The sequence below is a fragment of the Peromyscus californicus genome, unplaced genomic scaffold, assembly GCF_007827085.1.
Source record: "Peromyscus californicus insignis strain IS unplaced genomic scaffold, ASM782708v3 Scaffold_18__1_contigs__length_77618521, whole genome shotgun sequence".
NCBI classification, from domain to species: Eukaryota; Metazoa; Chordata; class Mammalia; order Rodentia; family Cricetidae; genus Peromyscus; species Peromyscus californicus.
In genome coordinates this window covers 77,389,970-77,414,926 of record NW_026294480.1, presented here as the reverse complement: position 1 = coordinate 77,414,926, position 24,957 = coordinate 77,389,970, and the positions used below count along the sequence as shown (strand labels likewise).

General features: G+C 38.6%; 1 protein-coding gene across 11 annotated transcripts in view; it reads right to left on the bottom strand.

Moving 5' to 3' along the window:
• Cast (calpastatin) overlaps positions 1-24,957 on the bottom strand; it is a 97,861-nt gene that overhangs the window by 31,612 nt on the left and 41,292 nt on the right. For 7 of the 11 annotated variants that reach the window (XM_052743748.1, XM_052743742.1, XM_052743741.1 and 4 more), the window contains 12 exons: positions 15,928-15,987; positions 12,355-12,420; positions 11,759-11,797; positions 10,098-10,154; positions 9,506-9,619; positions 8,035-8,121; positions 4,690-4,758; positions 3,409-3,507; positions 1,996-2,076; positions 1,386-1,421; positions 693-779; positions 473-562 (listed from right to left, as the gene is read on the bottom strand). In XM_052743748.1, the coding sequence (XP_052599708.1) occupies positions 473-562; positions 693-779; positions 1,386-1,421; positions 1,996-2,076; positions 3,409-3,507; positions 4,690-4,758; positions 8,035-8,121; positions 9,506-9,619; positions 10,098-10,154; positions 11,759-11,797; positions 12,355-12,420; positions 15,928-15,987 (885 nt within the window). The remainder of the gene's footprint in view (positions 1-472; positions 563-692; positions 780-1,385; positions 1,422-1,995; positions 2,077-3,408; positions 3,508-4,689; positions 4,759-8,034; positions 8,122-9,505; positions 9,620-10,097; positions 10,155-11,758; positions 11,798-12,354; positions 12,421-15,927; positions 15,988-24,957) is intronic. The other 4 variants (XM_052743744.1, XM_052743749.1, XM_052743751.1 and 1 more) reach the window with 2 other exon arrangements.

Genomic DNA, 24,957 nt, shown 5'->3' with positions numbered 1-24,957 from the left:
AAGTGACCTCTGAAGATACAATTTCGGGGCTATGAGATCTTCCACTGTCAGGGTGTGGTGCTCCCCACAGCTCTCTCAGCCATTGAGATAAAAATAAACTATTCCCTCCAGCAGGGCAGAAGCAGGGGCAGCTCTGATAGAAGTGGTCCTTAGCATTATCAGCACCATTCACACAGGGTGCACCTGCCCACATCTAGCCTGGAGCTGCAGGATCAACTTTGAAGACAGAATCATCTTGTTGCTGAGGCAGCAGAAACAGCTGTGCTGGCATTCCTATAATGATCCACAAAGCTCCCTTTAGGAACTCAAGCCTAAGATTTCATATTTCAAGAGCAGTTTCTCTGTGTTACAACATAAGATGGTCTTGTATGACAACAGTAAAGGCTGTGCTTTAAAATTATTCATAAATAAGCAAAAATCAGGTAAGTAACTGTTGTCATATAGGCCCTTGGCTATTTAAGGAAGTAAGTACCTCTTCCACCTTCCTTTTTTTCTCCTGGGGAGGAACAGGACTTCTGGTCACTCCAGCAGCCTGAGCTTTGAAAACGTCCCCTGTAGATTTCTGAAAAAGAAAATTCAAAAGATTTTTACAAGTGATGGAAATTCAATTGTGATAAACAGAACTAAAACATTATTTTTATACCCAAGATACTTTCTAGCAAAGTTCTCTTTAATAGGACTAAAAACAATACCTCTTTCTTAATTTGCTTTCCAGGCGGAGAACTACAGGTGAAGTCAGATGACAGGGCGTCTATAGCATCATCAGGTCCCATGGGTTTCTAGAGAAAAGACCACAGAGTAACTCCTAAGAGCCAAACTAGAGATTAGGAATCCAGAAAAGAAATATTCTTTGCATTCTTTAGATATCAAATGAGAAATGTCAATGAAATAACTCAGAAGGAAGCCTTGTTTGGAAGGCAGTGGGTGCGCCTCCTCCTTTTCCCCCCTTCTAATGTAGTTACATGTGCTCATACTACTAATAATTATTAGCATTTACTATATCTTTCTATCTTCTTGACCCTATCATCTCCACCTCCATACATATATATAGACAAGGAACAGTGAAACAGCCCCATGCCCACCGTCTTTCTAGGAACAGAAAGAAACATCTGAGTGAGAGATTACCATGGTCATCACCTTCAGATACAGAATTGATAGGGCTTTTTCATTGTGAACCCAGGCCCTCGTGCATACAATGCAAGTACTCTGCCACTGAGCTATAACCCCATTTTACTTTTAATTTTGAGACAGAGTATAATTTACCCAGGCTGGCCATGAGCTCAGCTTCCTGAGTGACTGGGATTATAGGTGGGGTAGTTCTATGCCCCCCAAAGAAAGATACACCATGGTGACATAGACCTTAGAAGACATGTACACAAACTCACAGAATCTGAAGGAGGTACTGTGATCCCTTCCTTTTTCTGAAACAAAAATGAAAGAAGTTGAGAAGTCAAAATGAATTCTTCTGATTGATAAAAATGTATTCTCAGTCTATGATGAACTAAATTGTGTGCTCTCCCACTCATATGATGAAGTTCCGAAGAACCTCAGAATAGTACCTTATGTGGATATAAGAAATCCAATGAAGCTAGGTCATTAGTGGGAATCCTTATCAAGTGATATTAATGTCCTTATGAAGAGAGCAAATAGGGGCCCAGGGAAACACAGAGGGAAGGTAATATGAAAGGACTCATGGAGAAGACAGCCATCTATAAGCCCAGCAAGCAGGCCTAGAAGAGAGCTACCTCTCAGAGTTCTTAGAAGGAGCCAGCTGTTCCCTAAGTGTGACTTCCAGTCTCTACAAATAACAGAGAAATCTCTTGGTTAAGCTATCCAGTCTGTGATACCTTGTCAGGTTCCAAAAGGTAAACACACAGAGGGTACTTTTCAATAATAACAACTGTATATGCCCCATTCAATTTTCTAAATTTTGATATTGATATGAAATTATCTTCCAAGAAATAAATGGTGAAATAAAAGTGGAAGATAACTTACAGCCAGAAGTTCCCTGTACTCTGGAGGAATAGTCCCTTCTTTTATACCCAGTGCCTCAATGTAGGTAGAATCCATTGGGTCCTGGAATTAAATCACACATAAAGACATATTATGCAATTAATATGCTGAGAATGATATGTGAAACCAAAGTACTATTCTAGTACTAATTTTCTGTAACTATTGAGATGAAAGTAAATCATTAAGAAGCTACAACTGAACGTAACCCTTAAGTTCTAATGGTATGCTAACAATTATTTAATTAGCTTTATAGATAGAACCCTGCACTTTAAGTTTATCATTTTCATCATTTTCTATTGAATTGTCTTTTTCTCTGTGTTTTTTATTCTTTATAAACTTTAGAAGTAAATACTTTGTTACTTTTGAAAATATGGTTTATTTCTAATACCATGATACATACATGTAATTTTTATCATTTTTTAGAAACTAAACTGGAGCATATTTTAAAAATATTCTGCATGTAGGAATTCATAAACATTATACATCATAACTTTGCATGTTTTCAAATGTTATATAAATAGTATCATTTTGTTGCTCTGGTTTATTTTACCCAAAATTATGGCTTTATATTATACAAATGCATGAGGAAGCCATTTTCCCTTTAGAAAAAGGAAGCACTGAGTAGCTTCCTATATTCTGTTAACCACATTGTTTCCAAATGTTCTGCCAGTTATCCTTCTCTGTACACACTAGTAACACTTCCAGGCTCTCTCTCTGGAAGGGATCTGTAACTGAAAGGGACACTTATCTTTAGTACCTAGTGCCTTAGCTGAGTTGTCAAACTTTTAAACTTCTGGTAGTCTGGTCACACAAGTGGCACCACACCATGTGGCTTTATGTCATCTTCCTAATTCCCTGGTAGACCTTCATGTTATTTGTTCATTGTCCAAACAACTTTCTCTTAATTCTCTACTCAGTTGTCTTTTTCTCTGTTTTTCTATTTATTGTAAACTTTAGAAACTAACATTTAATGGTATCTATTGACAATGTTTTCATCTAGTCTATATTTTTAATACAAGGAAACAAAATTACATTACTTTCTGGAAAATAAGAATAGATTAACTTAAGATCATAAGGATATAAAACTCAAAATAAGTTCAAGGCCACTGCATCACATCTAAAGGACAAAAAACAAGACTTTCTGGCCTAGTCAGCTGTTCCAGTAAGTGCTTTAGCACCCTCAGATATTTTCTGAATCAATGCAATTGTGTAGCTGTCACAAGGAGACTATTTCCACCCTCACCACTAAGTTTTGGTTTCTATTATCAATGCTAATACCATCCTGCTTCTACATAATCAACAGAACATGAGATTGCCTCCTGTGCTTAACAGTCATGGCTTTACTTGCTTTCCTATTCATTGAGGATGAATTCTTACTAGCTTCCAATCACATACCAAAACTATTGGTCCAGTGTATCGTGGATCATCTTTGTTAGTTTCTTCAGGTTCCCCTAAAGTGTCTATCAGGTCATCTAAAGCAACATCTATGCCTGACTGGAAATGAAAGAGAAAGATATGTAAATGTTATTTGGTAGATATATTATCCTTGATTTTTAACTACAAAACATGTACCAAATACTGTAATTTTTCCAAGCACAAAAATAGTTAAAATTCAGTCCATTTTTATTATGAAGATGCAGAGTCTAGATTCTGAGTTGGAAAGATAAAAAGCCACATTAAGGAAAGAATAACCATTTCAAAACGTACCACGTCATTAACTACAGCAACAAATTTATCACAATGGCTATCAAGTCAAGGTACTGACAATTAAAATGGAAAAAGAAAAAAAATGCAAGGATTAGCCATGCGGCACTTGTTGCTTTTCAGTCCCCCAACTTCCAAGTTTCATACTACAAAATCTGTAGACAGCCCCTCTTCCAAATAAAATCTATTTTTAAAAATGAATTTTCTTGTATTTTTCCCTTTCTTTATGAGCATTGTTGTTGATTACTTGCTTGCCCAAGGATAGCTCTGAAGAGAAATCATGTGAGATCAATGGTAAAGACATATGAACTGACAGTTTAGACTGTCAACATGAACTCAATATATTAATGAGAGGCTTCTACCACCTTGTTTTGTAGTTATGGATGACTCAATATGAACAGGCACCTGAAAATGGAAAGACCCTCACTACAGACCTCAAATCTAAAAGTATCACTGAAGATGACCACATTCCCATGATGGTTTTAGGACTCATCATTATTGATATATGCAATAGAAATTAGGGCCTATTAGCTTTAGACTATTTTTCCTTTTTAAATTATTGTTGTGGTTTCTTGGGGGAAAGGGGATAGATTTCAAAGAAGTACCTTATATTCTTTACCAATAGAGAGGCAATACAGAATACTTAAGACAACCCCCAAGATGTTCTCACTCTAAAACCAAGTGACAGAAAGAGTCACTTTCCAAGTCTCAATCAGCTATACGTGTTGCTAAAGAACACATATTTATAGACTAGAAACTGTTAATAAGCTCTGTGTCCTGGAACTAGAGTTTCAAAACAGAGGCTTGAACCATGAATTGGTATAAACAGTGTGAAGGCTGCACTTTCAATTCAGTCATAATTTCTTTAAACTCTAAGTCATTAAATGTTTCCTTTAAAACCACAAGAAATCAGGCTGAGACAAGCAGCAGAGGACAAACGTGTGATGATGAACTGGCATGTGATTTCCATACCTTGCCAGATGGCTTGCTTAGTTTGGACTCCAATGGTGAAGCTGGCGTTAATGACTTCTTTTCTTTTTTCTAGTGGGGATTTAGAAGGACTTTAAAAACTTTCATATACCTTTATGAAACAGCACTATGATACAATGAAGATGAATTATTCAAATATAATAGCCTCGGTCATGTACTTAGTCCCCTGATCTGCTCTGATAGTAATGTTACATATTTAGAACTATCACAAACATTAAGCCTATTTAATGATGAGGGAGAGGGGCTTGGAGAGGTCAGGTTCATGGACAGAATTGGATGTATCTGATTTGTGATAGACTAATTTATGCACATGACAAGTCTAAGGAAAGACAGATAGAAAGGCAATTAGAATATTGTTTGGTATATGAAAGAGACGGAGGTGGAAGAGGAGGGAGAAGAAAGGGAGAGAAGCGAGGCAGAAGAGGATAGGGAGGGAAAGATTGAGAGAGGGAAAAGAAGAAGGAAGGTGGAGGAGATGAGGCAATTTTCCCTGGGTTGCAGAGCAAGAATAAAGCCATGGTCTGTACCAGGACTGCCTGGCCCTTAGTTCACCGTACTTGTCCTGGGCCTTGCAACCCTATTAGTTCTTTCTGAAGCTGCTACTTGCAGCTACTGTTCCCTGGGTCTTTACTTCCACTCATCAAGACCGCTGTGTCTCTTGCCTTAGTATATCATTGTTCTTTTCTTAATTTTCCTCTCTCACCATTAATTATTGTGGTTCCTCTCCAAGACAGCTAGTAACTTTCTTACAACCTTCCTGCCTCTGTCGAGACATCAAGTATCTCTGAGGAACATCACTGTGTCACCTCTCACCTCTCACACCTGCCACAGCAAAGGAACATTCTGATTCTGTGTTTGTGCTCTTGCCCTGTCACCTTGGGCATCTCTTCTGCTTTGTTTCCAATAGCACATATTCTGTATGTTCCCGACTTAGTATGGTGGTCTATTCCAAATTTTCTAGGGCAAGGGACTAAGCTCTTGGCAGGAGCTTATTAAATTGGTGAGGCTGTTTTATTAATTTATGGTCATCCAGAGCCATGTATCATTTGGAAGCACCATATTTGGTAAGCAGATCCCAGGCTGCCTGCATTTGTACACCAGCAGTGACATGCATGGCTGTTTGAGACTTCCCAGTCACTTCCCCTGTCCCTTGGTTTCATAGTGATGTAAGGACAACGATGCTACCTAACTCGGGGTTGTGAGGATTATGTTAATGATAACTAGTGTTTGATACTTGGAAAGCACAATGTAAGTACTTGCTATACAGTTAAATACTAAATAATCAATTGCTATGCTTTTAGTGTTGAAAAAAAAGGTAGAAGTCAGAACCCCCTTCCGGGAGTCAGTTACCACCTTGTGCAGACATACTCACACACCTTCCTCTTCCTTCTTCCTGTCTCAATCTTTTCCTTTCTCTCCATTATCTCCCTTACCTCCTCTTTCTCCCTCTTCCATTCTACTTCTTCTCTTCTTCTGTGCACCGAACAATACTTTAATTACTTTGTTACATATCTTTCCTTAGGCCTGTCATATACTTCAATCCAGTCCAGCCTGAACTAGGCACCCTTTCCCCACATGAATTCTACGAGCTTCTGTTGATTTTTGAAAGGTAACCAGAGGCTCAGGGACAGCGCTACAAGGCCCCCACTCCACTCATCTCACTCATAAGGAGGCACTTGCTCTCAGTGTTGACCCTGTGCTTGGACCACATAGTGAGAACTTCCAAAAGTCTTGTGCTATGGAACCTGTCTTATCCTACTTCAGTGTTATCAGCCTACTCATGCCAGATTCTGAAGCCCCAAAACATTGTACATTTTACTTTACCTCTGCCCTCTTTGGCCAACTCCCTCCAAAATCTGAAGGTTTCACCTCTGTAATAACTTTGACTAGCTCCCCCCCTTCTATTCTAGCTCTAAGCCCCACTATATAATTACTCAGCAGCACCAATGAGACAGGCCCCAAGCAACCTTCACCTCCCTGTCACTACCCACAAGCTCTACAGCATTCTCTCCAGCAGCCTGAACCTGTCTTTCTGGTCTTACTGCCGCCTCTGGACTCTTTGCTTTATGACACTGGAATGTGCTTGTGCCCAGAACTCATCTGAAAATTTCCAACACTTTGAAGTCTTTGCAAGCCTGGAATCCTGGCTGTCCTTCCATGCCTTCCGCAAAGGTCTATACCCTCTCAAAGTCCTGTGGATTCCCCAAGTCAGATGAAATCCACTCTTTTCTCACAAAGTGTCTCTCTTACTCTGTCCTGAGCTAAAGTTCCACCTATTTCGACACTAGATGGGCTAGCCTGCAGCTAGCACGTTCTAAGGTCAATTATAAAATGCCACATACTAAACTAAGACAGATCTAATTAATCCTACTGAGTTGAGGAATCAGTAGTAAAGTCAAATAAAATAACTTATGGAAAGGACCAGAAACAAGCCAATGCATAACAGAATTCCATGCAAACTTTTCTTAGTAGGATCATTTAGCTTTTACTGATAACTTGGGCTAGTTTATACCTAGAATAAAATCTCAAATTTTGAATACATTTAAAAGAATTTATTGTAACATATCTAGTCCTTGACCTTAAATCTACTCATTTTCAAATTAGATCATTTAAGTACACCCATGGTAACAAGACTGTTCCAGGGGATGGTGGGCTCCTGAGGGAATATACAAATAATTTATTGCAAAAACCCATATGTGAGTGTTTCTACTTAAAAGTTTTTATGAGTTTGGTTAAAATAATGTGCCTGGTATCCCAAGATCCAAGAAAGCAAGATGTTTCGGGGTATGTGTCACACTTTTTACTTTTGTCTATGACTTTCTGCACACTTCCAGACTGGCATCTGAAGCTCCTCCAAGGCTCTAAGGCAGGCTTCCGGGACTGGCCAGGACATCTACAATCGTGCTAAGAGGGCTTGGCAAGCTATCAACTCATGCCTCTGCTGTGCCTCTGACTTAGTGTTAAGGCTGCTGATGCAAACATTCAAAGCTGAGTGTAATGTCTGCTTATGCACTTCTGAATGTTTTATGTCCTTGATTTCATACCTTTGAGTCTGGAAGGCAGGGCCTGAACCAACTCACATTTTAATTCTTTTAGTATTGATATCAGGCTTTGTATGCCAGGTGCCCAATAAGAATTTAATGGATATACACATTTCAAAAGTATTTTAGTATTTTTCTCTCTTTAAATCCCCAAAACATATAATCTTCTTCACAAAAATTCATACACAGTGTCCATTATTTCTGAATGTCAGGTTGTCTGTTATGTGCTTCTTATAACAAGTCTGATAAGCAGAGAGGATCATGTTACATCTGCATGTGTGCTCACCTTGTCTTCTGCCTTGTCTGATGCTGCAGCCACAGTCACACCAGCAACAACACCCCCTCCAGCAGCAGGAGCATCTTGTGATTTTGTCTGAGAGCAAAGATAGAAGAGTGACAGGACTAAATAAGTACCTTTGACTATGACCAAGATCATGAGTTTCAGATGTCACCAATACCTGGCAGTTTGCTTTCATGGAATCACTGTCAAGAGAGTTTACTAGCTTCTTCTGCATATGGCGCAATGTTGGGCACAACATAGGGCTGGGCTCAGGAGCCTGCAGAGTCCATTCAGGTTACACAGATGTGAAAACACCATTGCACATGGCCAAAGAGTCAATGTGCTGTGGTAAACTGGATCCCACAAAGGAGTTGTGGTTGCCCTGTCAACTGATGTCATCAACTGATGTCATGTGAACCCAGTTCTCCAGATAGTCTGACTTTTAAGAAAAGCTGTAAAGTAGGATTTTATGTGAAATGTCCTGACATCTTTTGCCAGCACCTAATTAAAAATAATTTTGAGACTATTAAAAATAATTTTCAACATTTTCAACCAAACAAACAAGGAGTTGTATTTAACTCCCGAGTCACATATTTGTGAACTCTGATATAAAACACATTGTAAAGTGGGCCTAGTTTCTATCTTCAAATGTTTTGAATGAGAAACATCTCATAGATATTTCTTCTTCTAAGAGCAAAGTGCCTTTAACTGTATAATTACAGAATAGATTTCTGAGTTTAGGTTTCATGAGTTCATGTCTTCCAAAAGATCCTAAAAATGCATCAGGACTTCTGTGTAAAAGCAGAGGGAGTCAGTCATGCTGCAGTCCCAGGTGCTTTGAAGGTTGAGTCAGGAAAATTATTTGAGCCCATGGATTCAAGCATAGATGGGGTAACACACACACACACACACACACACACACACACACACACACACACACACAGTGGAAGGGGAAAAGGGAAAGAGTGAGAGTGAGAGTGAGAGTGAGAGAGAGAGAGAGAGAGAGAGAGAGAGAGAGAGAGAGAGAGAGAGAGAGAGACGGACAGAGAGATGGACACAGAAAGACACAGAGACACACAAACACACAGAGAAACAGAAGAGACAGGGCAAATATGAACAAGAATGTAAGGCAATAGTTCTCTGACCCAAGTTTAGAGGGGACTAAGAGGCAGCCTCATTTCAAACCTTTCTGCTTGGGAGACACAAGAGTCTGCTACCTTGTTGTCATGACTGGTCACCATGAGCAGCATGAGAAGGTTGGACAGTATGTTTCCCTAAATCTATTTGCTGGCCTTACTCAGACCCTCCATAATTCCACATTCCTTCAATGCATCTTGCAAAACTAGTGCAGCAACAGTACCAAATCATTACAATACCAAACGCATCCAGTGCAACCACACAGATTCAGCCTTGGGCCAATAGGAGCCATATCCTAATAGTACACTGATATTAGTTGCTTCATATTTATCAAGCTCACCTTTGGTTCTGCTGATTTTTCTGACACCATCTTCTCATTTGATCTGGAAACTGCTTTTTCTTTATGAGCATGCTTACTTCCTGTATCTGATGCATGCTTGGGAAGGTTTTGGGGCTGAAAGCACACAACATATATTATTAACATGATGGTGGCTTAAAACAGCTCAAATATTTTTCTTTATAGAATAAGGGCTGTATATAACAGTTGTGCTTTTTGCAGTTGTGAACTGCACAAATATCAATTAGTGTGAAATAAATGCCATTGTACTTTATGTACAAAATCTGAAATATTGCAATTCCTCCCAAAACTATCATTAAGAATCACTGAACATGCCAGGCGATGGTAACACACACCTTTAATCCCAGCACTTGGGAGGCGAGCAGATCTCTATGAGTTCAAGGCCAGCCTGGTTTATAGAGCTAGTTGCAGTACAGTCAAGGCTACACAGAGAAAAAACATTATCTTGTGGGGGCGGGGATCAATGAACACTGCTATTGCCACACGATGGCACCGGGTCAGCTGAGTAAACAAGTCAGTCTCACAACAGAAACTGCTACCTACACAGGGTCAAGTCCTAGTGAAAAATGCTTACCTCTGAGCCTTCCTTTGGCTTTCTTTCTTGGGACTTTTTCTCATGACCCACAGATGGCTGTTAATTTCAAAGAAGTAAAAGCTGAATTAATGTATTGGAATCTACTATTTTTATAATTACACCACGAATACAATTCAGACTAAACCACTCTGTCCTCAGGAGAAGCTCCAGGCATACACAGTATCACCAGTGACCTGCCAACAGTCTCCATTGATGGCAATTATCAGAAAAAGGAAAACTGAGTCTTTCCTGTAGAAAGATGTCACCAAAGACACACATTTCTCTAAACTCTGGGCTGCTTTGCATATTCCTTAAAACAGATCAGTAGCTGTCAGACTATCTACAAAGGCATCAAAAGATTAAGGTGAGCATTAAGTTTGCTGAGCAGTGATGTGCTCTCTGCCCCCTATGGAATTCATTTGGAAAATTCTCTGTCCATAGGAGATGAAATATGATCACATCCCCAAAAGTCCAATTCTCTTGACATTTGGTAGATAAACCACAAGCATTGAACTATGGAACAGAAGACAATTTTCACCTAGTTGCTAAATTCTTCCCTCTAGAATCCACTATGTAAAGGCTGAAGGCAGGGCCCACTGACAGACAGTTCCTTTACAGAATCAGATAAGCCTTACCTTTCACCCCATGGCCCTATCTATGTGTCTCTGCTTCCATGTTCCACTCAGGTCTCTGCCCTACAGAAAACCCTGTGGTCTTATCTAAGTATTTGCTTCCACAGTTGAAAGAGTGAAGTGCAGCACCGCACTGAAGACAAAGATGTGCTGCTGCTGGCACTCTGGAATCACCTTTCTATGGAGGCAGAATGACTTTTAGAATGGACAGCCAGGGAGGCAAGAATAGTTGTTCCCAGGGGAAAGGGCTTGAGCGACTCATAACATCTCCACCATCCCAGAGAAGACTGTCAAGATTAATTCACTCTCTGTCATCCAAAGATGCAGGGCAGGTTCAGCACACTTCTCCTAGTGTTTCAAGGTACCTCTAACTTGCACTGTCCTTTGTCCTTTTAAAATATTAGTGTGTGTGTGTGCATGCGAGTGTACATGTGTGTACATGCATATGTGCCTGGGTGAGTATGTTGTGTATGTGTACATGTGTGTGTATGAGTGTGTGAGTGCATATGTGCAAGCATGTGTATATGTGTATAGGTGTGTGAATATGCATGTATATGTGTGTGAGTACTTTTTCTGTGTGCACATGTATGCTTGTACACACATGTGTCATGGTAGAGTGGTAGAAGTCAAAAGGCAACTTTCAGGAATTGGTTTTCTCCTTCTGCTGTGGGTTCTGGGGGTTGAACTCAGGTGCTCAGGATTATATAGCCAGCACCTTTATCTCCAAGGTCATCTCCTCAGCTTGACCTTTCCTCCTTTGTTTCTTTCTTTAAAAATATTCATTAAAATCTAGATTTGAATAAAATAACTTGTGAAATACTTTAGTTTATAAAATATTGTATATCTTTTTAACAATGTATGCATTTAATGTTGTAAATATTTTATATGCATTCCAAAAATTTATATTCAACAGAATAGTCAAAGTTATTTAAATTAGCTGACAAATCCCTTTACACATATAGGAAACTACTAATTCATTGTTATTAAAAAAGGGTCAGAAAAATTCACTCACAGACTTAAATTATTTACCTTACTTGATTGTGACTTCTCAGACTCTGTTTTCACAGCCTAAATTAAATAAAAAAAGAAAAGAGAAGTTAAAAAATAACAAGGGAGATACTTTACTAAGATTGTAATGTTTTCAACTAAGTAATTTTGCTATTATTATCAATATAAAATTTATGACTTAAGTTGATCACTCACTTCAGCTATTACTAGTCATAAGGCAAATAATACTTTATTTCTTGTTGTGTGTATGAAGGATATACAAAGAGTTTTACTAATAACATTGCAGTAAACACGGAAGCAACATAAAACGTATGTCTTCCTCCTTCAAATCCAAGGGCTGTCCTTCCAAGTTACTAATGTAATTTTTTTTTTTTAATCATTGAAATGCTTACCATAGATTGGGTTCAAAGTATTAAAGAGTAGGGTGGTGGCAGCCCCGAGGCACAGAGAGCAGAGCAGTTATTTTTAGTACCAGCATGTGCTTAATGGTTAAGCCTAGAGGAAGCCTGTGATGGAGTCATGCTGTTACAGATGACTGTGGACTGAAATTACAGTGTGTGCTGAGAGGATGAAGTGACTAGTAAACAGAACTGCCAGGCACAAGTGAACCACATCACCTGTTTTCTGTGCCTTTTCTTGTCAGGCAGATGAGGTCCTTCCATTTGTTTGCAGACTGGAATGGCCTAATAGAAGAGCATATCCCCAAGAATGATTTCATTTGTATCTGACAATCTACATAATGGGCCAAAATGTTCATTCAAGATCCATTCTTCTAGCCTAACACATCTCCTCCACAAATACATATCTAGCTCTTACGGGATTTAGGCACATAAACACCTGGTACCAAGCAAGTCTTTCAGGTTGTATATTTTTTTTTCATGAGGATTTCATCTATAAAATTAATTTTTACTGTTACATCTTTGTGTAAAAACTATTATATTTCTATCTGTATTTCCCATGTTTGACTATGACCAAAAAAAAAAAAAAGCCACAAGTATCATTATCAGCTTTATGAAATTTCATCCATAGTTTTAAAAACAAATTGGTAAATTATGTGTTATATTCCTGAGTGTAGAATTGTATTCTAAAGTTCTAAGCATGCTTCTAAAGGGCTTCTTGGTGCAATATTTTACAGACTTTTAACCAGCTAAAGGTAACCTGTCCAAATAAACAAAGAGAAAAAACCTCCATAAATGCATACAACCAACACTGATGGAGGCAAGGTAGAAATCAGAACTTGATTCCTTTTTATAGACATTCCAAGGCAGTGACCACAAATCAGTCCCAATGTCTCCCGTAGCCTTTTCCCTTTTGGCTGCTTGAAGACGTCCACAAAACTTCCATTTAAATTGTATTATTTGAAGAAGCTAAGTAAAATACTGTTTTAATTTATCATGTCTGATGCTTTGTTGGTGAAGGTACAGTCATCTTCATGAAATGCCTCCTAGTTACACCAGTATTCCTATTGTTTGGGGGGGAAAATCAAAGTTTATTATTAAATGTTTCTAAAGAAATTTGGGGTTCTTTCACACTGTCTTTGCTGATGAATTTTTGTTTGCATTCCTCTGTGAATCTTAGTTTGCACAAATATAATTTATTAAATAATTTACAAAGGCTAGTATTATCATAATTAAAATTTATTAAAAGCTTCAAATTTACAATTTAGTAATCAAGATATTGCTTGGGAAACCTTTAAACTACAATTAACACTGTGTATTCAGACTTAAGAAACTTTTAATATAATGTACATTTAAATCAATAATCACAACAATGATTTTTGGTAGTAATGGTGCCAAAGTTAATCCTAATGGGACAAATAATACATTAGGGCCTACCCATCAGATCACAGTTACCAGGAGTTTTCCTAAGTTCAACTAACCACTCAATTGTTATGGGCCATGACTCACAGAGACAATATTATTATCATACCTCTTTTCAGTAAATAATTCAAGATCTAAAACATCAAATAAGTGCCCAAAAAGAGTGAGTAATGGAGCTGGAGTTGTGTATTTAGTCACAGGGCTTCATGGTCTCTCCACTGGCCAGCAGTTCACTCACAGTGGGCATTGGCTTGGGGACAGGCACTGTTCACCATTTGTTTCCTTATGCAGTCCTCTGAAATGGGTGCTATTATCCTTTTTCTTCACATTGTTCAGATAAGGGAACGAAGCAAAGAGGGACTGTGCAGTACCATACTGGTAAAGAAACAACATTCTCTGATGTGCTGTCTGGCTCCAATGTCCATGAAGCACAGATTGTCAGGAATTACATCATGACTACAACTTATCTGACCTTTCATCCTACAATCAATGGTATGAAAACCAATCTAACATTCCAGGGCAAGAAATACAGAACACAGGTCTAGACACACAATCTTCTTCATATATAGTCTGGCCTACTTGAAAAATGTTAACAAGACAAGGATTTGTAATTACTATATCCCTGAATTAGCATATTTTCATTAAAAGCTCAAAGTATTTGCAGACATGAACCTATAAAACTCAAGATCCTGACATCTCCAAGAAGAGGTTACTACAATCATCACCGCATAATCATGAGAAACAGCAGAAGCAATGAAGATTCGATGATTGAGAGCTGTGGACTGAAATACACCAAGGAAAGAAAATAGAGAACAAAACTAGTTTAAACCAGTCAATGGTGATACTTCATCACATGGGTCTCATTCTTTGTCCCAAGCCCTCTTGTCCTCTCCTATGTTCCTTCCTTCTTCCAAGGTTTTGTTTGTTTTGACTGCCAGGAATTAGCATGATTGATGACTTGTGATGCGCGAGAATTGCTGATACATGCTCTGGAAACCATGGGACCTGGAAATAAGCACTAGCCCTCAGGCTGCAACATGTGATCCCACCTGAGCAGCGGCTACATGAACCAAAACAATAGAAACAGCTCATATATCTGTCTTTCCTAGCCTCTGATGGCAAATCTAATGGGGTTTTATTTTGCATTTTGTTATGTATATGCTTCTTCTTTAGTCTTTTAAGATTAAGATAAATTGAAGCAGCTAGGGACATCCCTCAAAAGTATAGTATGTAGTTGCTTGCATACATGAAGCTTCAAGGTTTTTTGTTCAATCCCCAACACTACAAATATATGTATGCATATTTGTATAAATGACTTTTAAAAATAATTGAACAAATGACAACTAATTAGTTACTGATAGTATAGTTAATATTTTAATATGATTAGGAAATCAATATAAAATACTAAATAAATATCAATATTAAATACTAAATAAAACAGTCAGGGAAATACAAAATTTAAAGCTAAACTTTATAAAACTTAGGTAAATGAACACTCTCAGATATTTGCACAGTTCTAATTCAAGATAAGGCAAGAGGATCCCTGGTAGTAACTTCTGCTGCCACATCCCCTGGAACAGGAGACTGCTGAGGCAGCATAGTGACAGGGGACACAGACAGCAAATGTAAGCTGGAAGCTGTAGATAGAGCAATTTGATAATAATGGAACTGGGAGTTCTTAATGCAGTCAAATATGGGAATACACAAACAAACAAGTTGAGAACACTTTGCAAATGCCTCCTTTTTAATTTCTACCGTTAAATAGTTCTAAGAAACAGCTTGAGTCACAGTAACTAAGGTGGAGACACTAAGGCACCTTCAGCCATCTGTCAGAACTGGACTCACCCTATGCAGCAACTATACTTCTTTTATTCTTCTGAAATTCCAAGGAATAAATATAAAAATAAATACCTAAGAGAGCTCTAAGGAGTTTGTCATAGAGACAATACTCTCCTCCATGACCCACATATCAGAAAGCATCTCAAATCATCAGTATCCTGTTCTTTTGCTTCTGTGATCACTTAGTATAAGCTTTTTCTATTCTAAATGTCTACCAAAATATTACAACTGTTACCTAAAAGAGGGAATCCCTATTCATTCAGTTCCAGAGGAATATACTCAGAAAGATTATCTCCATGCTCTTGAAAAATGTAATCAAAGGCAAAAAATTCCAACAGTGACACTTTTGAAAGATTCTGAAACAATAGAAATCTCTTAGAGGAAAATTTGCACAAGATTCAAACTCAGGAAGAAGCTGCTGACTTCCAGAGTGTGAGCTTCCTAAGCTAAGGAACCCATCTGTCAACAAGCATATTGTTCACAATCAACTTAAAGTGCATTTGCTCAGGCTTCCCCTTGAAGGTTCTTTACCTTAGCTTCTGTGGTACTCATACCGGGAAACTTGCTGGCTGCAGCAGATGAAGCTGGCACCTAGAAAGGAAACAAAAAGTCAGACTTGCCATAATCCCCCCTGTACTGGCTGGTTTGTGTATCACCTTGACACAAGCTATAGAGTCATCAGAGAAAGGAGCCTCAGCTGAGGAAATGCCTCCTTAAGATCTAGCTGTAAGGCATTTTCTCATTTAATGATCAATGGAGGAGGGCCCAGCCAACCTGAGTTTTCTCAGGTCCTCTCAGGCCCTGTGGTCCTGCCTGGCCCTACAGTCCTGTAGTTGCTTATAAAATAATCACTCAGATGATTAATATTATTTACAAACTGTATGACCTATGGTGGGCTTCTTCCTTGCTAGCTCTCTCATCTTAAATTAACCCATTTCTATTAATCTATGTTTTACCACATGGCCATGGCATTACTGGTCTGTTGGCATCTTGCTTCTCCTTCGGTGGCAGCTGGCATCTCTCCAGACTCCACCTTTCTCTTTCTTGTCTGTCTCCGTGGATTTCCTACCTGAACCTAAGCTGCTTGGCCAAAGCAGCTTATTTATTAACCAATGGGAACAACATATATTCACAGCATACATAAAGATCTCCCCCAGCAGCCATCCCTGGGCTGCTGGTCCTAGGTTCTATAAGAAGGTGGGCTGAACAAGCCATGGGAAGCAAGCCAGTAAGCAGCTGCTATCCATAGCCTCTGCATCAGCTCCTGCTTCTGGGATCCTACTCTGTTTGAGTTCCTGTTCTGACTTCCTTCAATGATGAACAGCAATGCTGAAGTGTAAGCCTAATAAACCCTTTCCACCCCAACTTGCTTTTCGTCATAGTGTTTTGTCACATCAATAGAAACCCTAACTAAGATACCTACTAAAAATTATCCTCAGCTTTTCTTTACACTGCCCCTAACTTTCCACCTTGGTTTCGCCTAGTTTATTGTATCATGTTCACAACATGTACACAACTCCCAATATGTGTTGCCGCACATGGGATAAAAGTCTGTGACCAGATCAAATGGGCTCAGCTTAGAGTCTGTTATGTGCTACATAATATTATCCAGTTACTGTGTTTCTGATCTTCAGTTTCCCACACACAACTTTTCTTCAGTAGATAACAATTACCTTCCAAGTTTATATACATTACTGTTTGGTAAACTTTGTTATAACTGTCAATACTATTTTTAAAAAGAATGTGCACTTTGACACTTGTTAGAACCCTTTTTAAATTTTGTTTAAATCCTAGCTGGCTGTGTTATTTACTAGCACTGTGACTTTAAGCCTCAATTTTTCAGATATGTAAAATGGGACATAGTATCTATTTCACAGGTTTTATAAATATTTGCAATAATTGTGTAAAATTTCTGCCACATTATAATGTTAACAAAATTACTAGCACATTATTCCTAACAGGACATAATTTGAGTGTGAAGGAAGCCCCACGTATATTTGAATACTTGGTCCCCAACTGGTACTTTTTTGAGAGCTATGGAACTTTTAGAAATGGACTCTACCTGGAGGAAGTGGGTCATTAGGATGGCATGGTTAGGGGATAGACTGTATCCCCGAACCCACAAGCTAAAATAAACTCTGCTTTCTTTATGTAAATTCTTTCAAATATTGTATCACAGCCATTAGTAACTTATCTATCTATCCATCTATCAACTCTCATCTATCTATCTATCTATCTATCTATCTATCTATCTATCTTCTATATATTATAAAATAGAAGAAACAAGTATGTAACATGAATGGCAATTGTCCTTTTAACGCAATATAAGAAAAAGAAGATGGAAGATGGATATAGAGAGAAAGTTGCTGTATATCTGTCTCATATCGGCTCCTCCTTAGAGCACAAGACTTAATAAATAGCCCTCCTTTGGAATGCATGGGGGAGGTGGAGTCCTACAAGTGAATAAACTAAGCAGTGGGTGACACCTGAGCATGTGGATGCATGTATGGTATTGAGTACTATTCCATTACTTAGCTTGTATCATTGTGATAATATTAAAATAGGCATTTATCATGTTGGCAAATACCAATCCAGGTTCACTTAAACCTTTTCACATTAGGATTTCCAGCTCAGGGGTCCATCTGGGAAAAAGCTGTCTACTTAACCAATCCACTGTCAGTAATTAGTTGTGACTATCAGGAAGATGGAAAAGTATATAATGTGGGTCTCACTCTGTCTCCAATCTCTGGCCCAGAGCCACTTCAGAAGCTATATTAAGAGCAGCATAAGCCTGTCACTGCCCTTTTCCCACTCACATTCCCATTCAAGGGGATGGTAGTATGACTCTGTTACTATCTGTTGCCCATGACCAAAATCACTTACCCACAGACATCAACTAACACTATAGTTGAACTATGGTAACTTACAGATAGAAGACCACAGTTTTAGCACACTGACTTTTTGAACAAAGTCATATGAACTTACTTATTTCTAAGCACTCTTAGGTAGCAATCAGGTGTGCCTTTCAACAGCATGAGCATACACACACACACACACACACACACACACACACACACACACACACACACTGCAGGCACTGTAGTAACCGCTTTCACATTCCCTTTAGGATAAAAAAAAACTAGAACATATACAAAGATTTACCTTACAGCTAATTTAGTGGAGAAATATATGAATATCCATATTTTTTGTTGAGAATAAAATTTGTTAGAGATTAAAGGGCTCATATGTAGGTAATTCCACCTCCACAATATGAAGGTAGAAATGTTCAAATTTCTAACCAAATTCAGTAAGTCCCCATTCCTTCAGTCGTTTTCCTCATCCATGTCAAACCAGCAGCAGGAACAAATTCTGTACATGAAAGTGCTTTTTATGATGAAAGTCTTTAGACAAAGATTAAAATTAAAATTTTAATTTTAATTAATTAATTTATTTAAATGTTAGTATTATTATTATTTATTTTATTTGTATGAGTATTTGCTTGCATGTAAGTATTTGCTATGTGCAAGCCTGGTGTCCAGTGGAAGTCAGAAGAGAATATCATGTTCCCTGGTACTGGAATTGTGAACCACCATGGGTGTGCTTAGAATTGGACCAGGATACTCTGCAAGGGTACCAAGTACTCTTATCCATGGAACCATCTCTCCAGCCCATCAAATATTAATTTTTAAACATAAATTTATTAAACTGTTTATAAAATCATATATCTTCAGGTTATTCCTGCCTGACTAATATTGCATTAAATAATCCCTGAAAGTGAGCCTCATGTCCAATAATGGAGACATTCAAAGGCCCACCAAGAATAATCAAACCTCTCCATATAGCAGCTACAAATAAGTATGGTCCTAACAGGACTTTAGTTTAAAGCATTGGCTCCACCTGTCCTCAGCATCGAGTCCTCCATGGAAGTTTCACATTAAGACATGTCAAGTTTTCCAAAACTGAAATACAAATGCGGATTCCTGGGGACTGGGGGCAAGGGGAAATGATGCTACCCCATTATTGATCTGCTCAACTCTAGGTTATTGCGTCTTGTTCAGCTCTTATTCTAGAAGTGAAGGTAAAGAATGTTTAATGTTTATTATCTCATGTAAAGGACTGAATATGCTTTCATTTTGTACCACTTGAGTTGCCAAGCATGAATGTAAATAATGAGTAAAAAGTTATGAAAAGTTAACTCCTAGATCTTTAAAGGATGTGAACCTTAGCAATGAATGACCTTGTTAAAGACTAACATATAGACTTTAAACAGATGAGAAAATGGAATCTCATGTCCAGGGGTTACCACAGTTTACTGGTTCCTTCATTTTATGTGGAAAAAAATGTGTGTACCTCTGTAAAGTTCTGGGGATACTGTGGTGAGATAGATAGATATGCCTCTGAAATACCTTTTCAGGGTTGGCAAGAGTTAAACAATCACTCCAGCAAATCAGAGTCTCATGAAAACTCCGACCATGAAACCAGAGCAGAGGACTGCTGAGACAGGTGATTCTGAAGGTATGACAGATTATATGGTGGCATAGGACAAGGAGGAACCACAAAGGCAAAAGGCCAGTGTGATGGTTTGAATAGGTATGGCCCCCACAGACTCATGTGTTTGAATGCTTGGCCCACAGGGAGTAGCACTCTTAGGAATTGTGGCCTTGTTGGAGTAGGTGTGGTCTTGTTGGAGGAAGTGTGTCATTATGAGGCCTCATATATGCTCAAGCTGCATACACAGTCACTTCTACTGCCTGGGATCAAGTTGTACAACTCTCAGCTCCTTCTCCAGCACCATTTCTCTTTGTGCACCACTGTGATAACAGACTAATGTAAGCCAGCAAATTAAATGTTTTCCTTTATAAGAGTTGCTGTGGTGATGGTGTCTCTTCACAACAATAGAAACTCAAACTAAGACACCCAGGGAGATGCAGCCTTAAATAAGGCATGCATAGCTGTATATGTCAGCACTAATGCCAAGTCTACCTGTGTCCCTGTACTGCAATGCTTAGCACCATTGGTCCTCGGAATGTCAAGGGGCTGCCAGTTTTCAAGTATTCCCATGCACTGAAATGCCTCCATGGAGCTAGCACTGGGTGTCAGACCACATTGCAGCTGAAACAACACTTGCCCTTCCAAATATCCAAGGAAATTTCCTAGTACCCAGAGCATTACTAATTCTTTATAATATGAGCTAAGGCAGAATCAGAGTAACAAGCATCAGAGAAATGCCCTGATAAAAATAATGCACCATCCTCCCATTCAAGAGCCATTATTTAAAAAGCACTGCTCCAGGAGTTGAGAATACACAGACAAAATCACATCCTTGAGGAGTTGAGTCTAGTGAGGCAAAATAATCACCAAGGTTTGTCACATAACTTAGGTGATTTAGCAGAAGTGTTAAGAATTTTATCATAGGATATGACAAATGTTTGATTTTTAAATAAAGTTCAGGTCGAACTCAAGCTTGTTATGAGGCTGCATGAGAAGAAAAGACCATTTGTAAAGGTAAAGTAGATTTTTGGCCCTGAGAGCCCTTGAAAGTTCTGATAAATGAGAAAAGGTGGGAGAGTAGGGCGTCTGATAAAGGGATGGACTCTGTAATGATCTTTTATCCATTGTGTTGACGTTAATTCCAGTTAAAAGAAAAATTATTCCCTCAGCTCTTTACTTCTCTGGCTACAGAACAGAGACCTGACTTAATGTTTATTTGCCAGAGGCACTTGCCTTCTTTTCAGGCATGTTCACGTCGTCCGTGATCCTCACTACCTCTGCTGGAGCCAGCCAGGCTCACTTTAATCTCTCCTCACCTCTACCTGCTGATTCAGTTGAGAAAAAACAGAGTGGAGCATCAGATGTACTAGATTTTCTTCTTCTAAATTAAACCTTGCTTCGTTTTCCAACTAGCAATACCAGCCTTAACATTTCCCCACATGCAGCATTGATGGCCCTTCATATTCTTGGGCCTGCCTTTGTCGAAAGTGACCAAGACATCAGGCCCCATGCCTGAGCTCTTCTTTTCCACTTGATAATTCAACAGCAGCTTCATCATGAAACATTGACCCTTTTCACTTATTGGCTGCTGTCACACTGGGAGTCTCAGGTTCTTTCCTCATTCTTCTGATCTGCTTCCTTCTGGAAGCTTCTTTCACCTACTCCATGATCCTTACTACTCACAATCCCATCAGTTACTATGACTTTTAAAATGCTTTCTTAGAATATTGAATTCTCTAGAATTTTAAGTATCTTCTATTGTGTGAGCAATTCACTTTATCTTATCAACAAGCCTGCTTTGTCACGAGACTACCTTAGAAAGAGGAAACTGAGAGAGACTCAGACTAAGATTCCTGCTTTGTCACTTATTTACTCAATTATTGAACTCTTTGGGGCCTCAATTCGACATCTGTAAAATGGGCATATCACCCGTTGGCTTTGGACTTGCAAGAAATTTATCCCATTCAGAATCATCTGTATTCAGAATGAGTGTTGGTTGTCAACCTCCTACCATTTCATTTTTTTTTTTCATTTCTACTGCCAAACACACTCCTGGTCTAGTCACCCACACCAGCACTTAGATTATTCCAAGGTTCCTCTAATAGTTTCTGGGCTTTGTTCTCTCCTACCTGCATCCCTCCCTATTCCAATTTATCTCTCAATCCTTTTGATCAAACTAATGTTTCCAAAATAAATAAGTCATCCTATTTCCACACTAATAATATCAATAGTCTTCTAATATATGTTGGATATAGTTCAGTGCTTTCTGTCTTTTTCAAGTTCTGCATTATTTGATCTGTTTAGTCATTCATTCTCTTACTATGACTCCCTACCCTATGTTCCCTCACACCAGAATGGAGTCCTTATCATCTCATCAGAATCTTAGCAGATAGTCCGATGCTCTAATTCATAGTGCAATGGGGGAAATCTAGCTTTAAGACTGCTTGGTGGAATACAGCGGACAATTCAATGCATGCACAAACTCAAGCAAGTTATTTAGCCACTCCGTGACTCAGTTTCCTCAGAGGCAAAATGAGAATAGTTATAATTTTTATTAATTAAAGCATTTTGAAAACTGTTTTAAGGGTAAGCTAAGGTATGTGAATGAATGATGACTGGTAAATAGCAACCGCTCTAAAATCACTACTTATTGTCAAAGCTTCAGCATCATGCTCCTCCCATCTCTGACCTCTGAGCTCTTCACCATGCCATCCCTAATGCCTAGGAAACCTTTCACAATGGTTCAAGGTATAATCCATAAATTCTATACTTCTCACTTGAAGTGTAATCATATATTCTACACTGGAGGCTGACCCATCTCTTGTGATAAACTTGGGTCATGATTTATCAATGAAGCTATAGGCCTATCAGGAAACAAGGTATTCTCACTCTTTCCAGTGCCTATTATGGTGCTGAGTACAGGGTAGCAGAAAGGAGCTCAAAAATCATAGGTTGATTGAAATCTTGATTCCATTTTTAACTGCAAATAATAAACTATAGTTTTAATACATTGTTTTTTTTTTAATTTTAGCCTACAACAATGCTCAAAAATCATAGGTTGATTGAAATCTTGATTCCATTTTTAACTGCAAATAATAAACTATAGTTTTAATACATTGTTTTTTTTTTTAATTTTAGCCTACAACAATTATATAATATGTCATAAGATTTAAGTTTCAGTCTTGGTGGCTTCTTTGTGTCCTGTGCAGAATGTCAGTTAAACCTAAACATTGCCTGACTGCAGGACCAGGTGCTCTATGGGGTTATTATAAGATCTATTTCTATATCCCAAAGCAAAGGGCAATTTGGACAAAACACAAAATACTAAACCCTATATAAATTTAATAAAAAGACTGACAAATCAACACTGATTTTTAACTTCTAAAATTAGCACTACAAGAAAAAAGCAAGTCATTCACTTCTGATTCACAAACTAGGTTCTTGCTTAATAACATGTTTCAACTAATATAAAAGAAATCAGCTGTAACCACAAGATCTCTGAAATAAAGAAGCATGTGCACTGCACAAGGCAGCAGCCAGGCCCATCCCAGGTGGTGTGTACCCTGCCAGTTCCCAAAGCTGGCCAAACAGAAGTTGCTCATTTTGCATTTCTATGAAATCTGCACATCAATAAACACAAATTATTCAAATGCTGCACTGTGTGAACTTTACTGCATGATCTCTAGAAAATTCACCTACAGACTAGAAGAGAAAAGTGGTAAAGATAACATATTCTGAACATTTCATCATTTACATGACTACTGTCACTATTTAGTTGTTGAACATCTTAGAAGATCTCTAGACAAACAAGCCCCTGAGCCTCTTTGTACAGGACACCTTTAAGAAACACTTAGTAAATGCCTTATTCCCTAGCAAGTGCCTTCTTAGGGAAAGCTACACTCTCTACAAACAGCAATACTGCACCCAGTGAATACAAGTTTACATGTTTCCTTAATAATGGGTTATTCACTTCAGGGAATGAATATATAGACATTCAGATTTGTTTCCTGTGTGCCATGCTGTCATATCATAGCATACATTGGTGTACTGTTAACTATTAAATACAACTGTGCTTTAATAACTGAAATTTCTTGTGGGGTCATTTAAATGAGGATAGAGGTTACCAAAATGATGCCTGTAGCTACAGTTTTCCTGCCTGGCCCACAGTCAGGAAAAAATCTCTCTTACCCGCCAGTCCCACAGCCACTCAGACCCAACCGAGTAAACACACAGAGATTTATATTGCTTATAAACTGTATGGCCTCAGCAGGCTTCTTGTTATCTAGTTCTTATATCTTAAATTAACCCATATCTATTAGTCTATAAGTTGCCACATGGCTCGTGGCTTACCTGTACCTTACATCTCGCTTGTCATAGCAGCCGCTGGCAGTGTCTCTCTAACTCAGCCTTCCTCTTCCCAGAATTCTCTTTTCTGCTTGTCCCGCCTATACTTCCTGCCTGGCTACTGGCCAATCAGTGTTTTATTTATTAACCAATCAGAGCAACACATTTAACATACAGAACATCCCACAGCAGATGCCAACAGTAAAAGATTTCTAAACATGAAATGACAAAAAATTAATTCAAACACATAAGAATAATTGTGGGCTCTAGAGCATTAAGATGGAGGGTTTGGGACATATTGAGAGCTGTGCAGCCTGAAGGGCTCCAGGAAGACCCACTGAAGATCTTTGGCAGGATCCTCCTGAATGGAGGTTGGCGGAGCTCTGCCTAAGTTTCAGGCCTTCTTGGAGTTGAAGATGTAATCTCTCAGCTCACTGCTCCTGCTGCCCTGCCTGCCACTAAGCCATAATGGACTCCTATTACTCTGCAACCATAAGCACAAACAGACTTTCTTCCATTAAAAAGAAGAGGAGGAGGAGGAGGAGGAAAAGAAGAAGAATTAAGAAGAATTGTGAAGTGCCCATCTATGTCACATGATGGGACATTACTGTGGCCTCGATTCTGAACACACAACATAGCCAATCTGCACTGTGCCTGAGATCACATCATTCAGTGGCAATAAATGCTTCCAGAAGAACCTCAGCTGAGATTGTAGGCTACCATTAT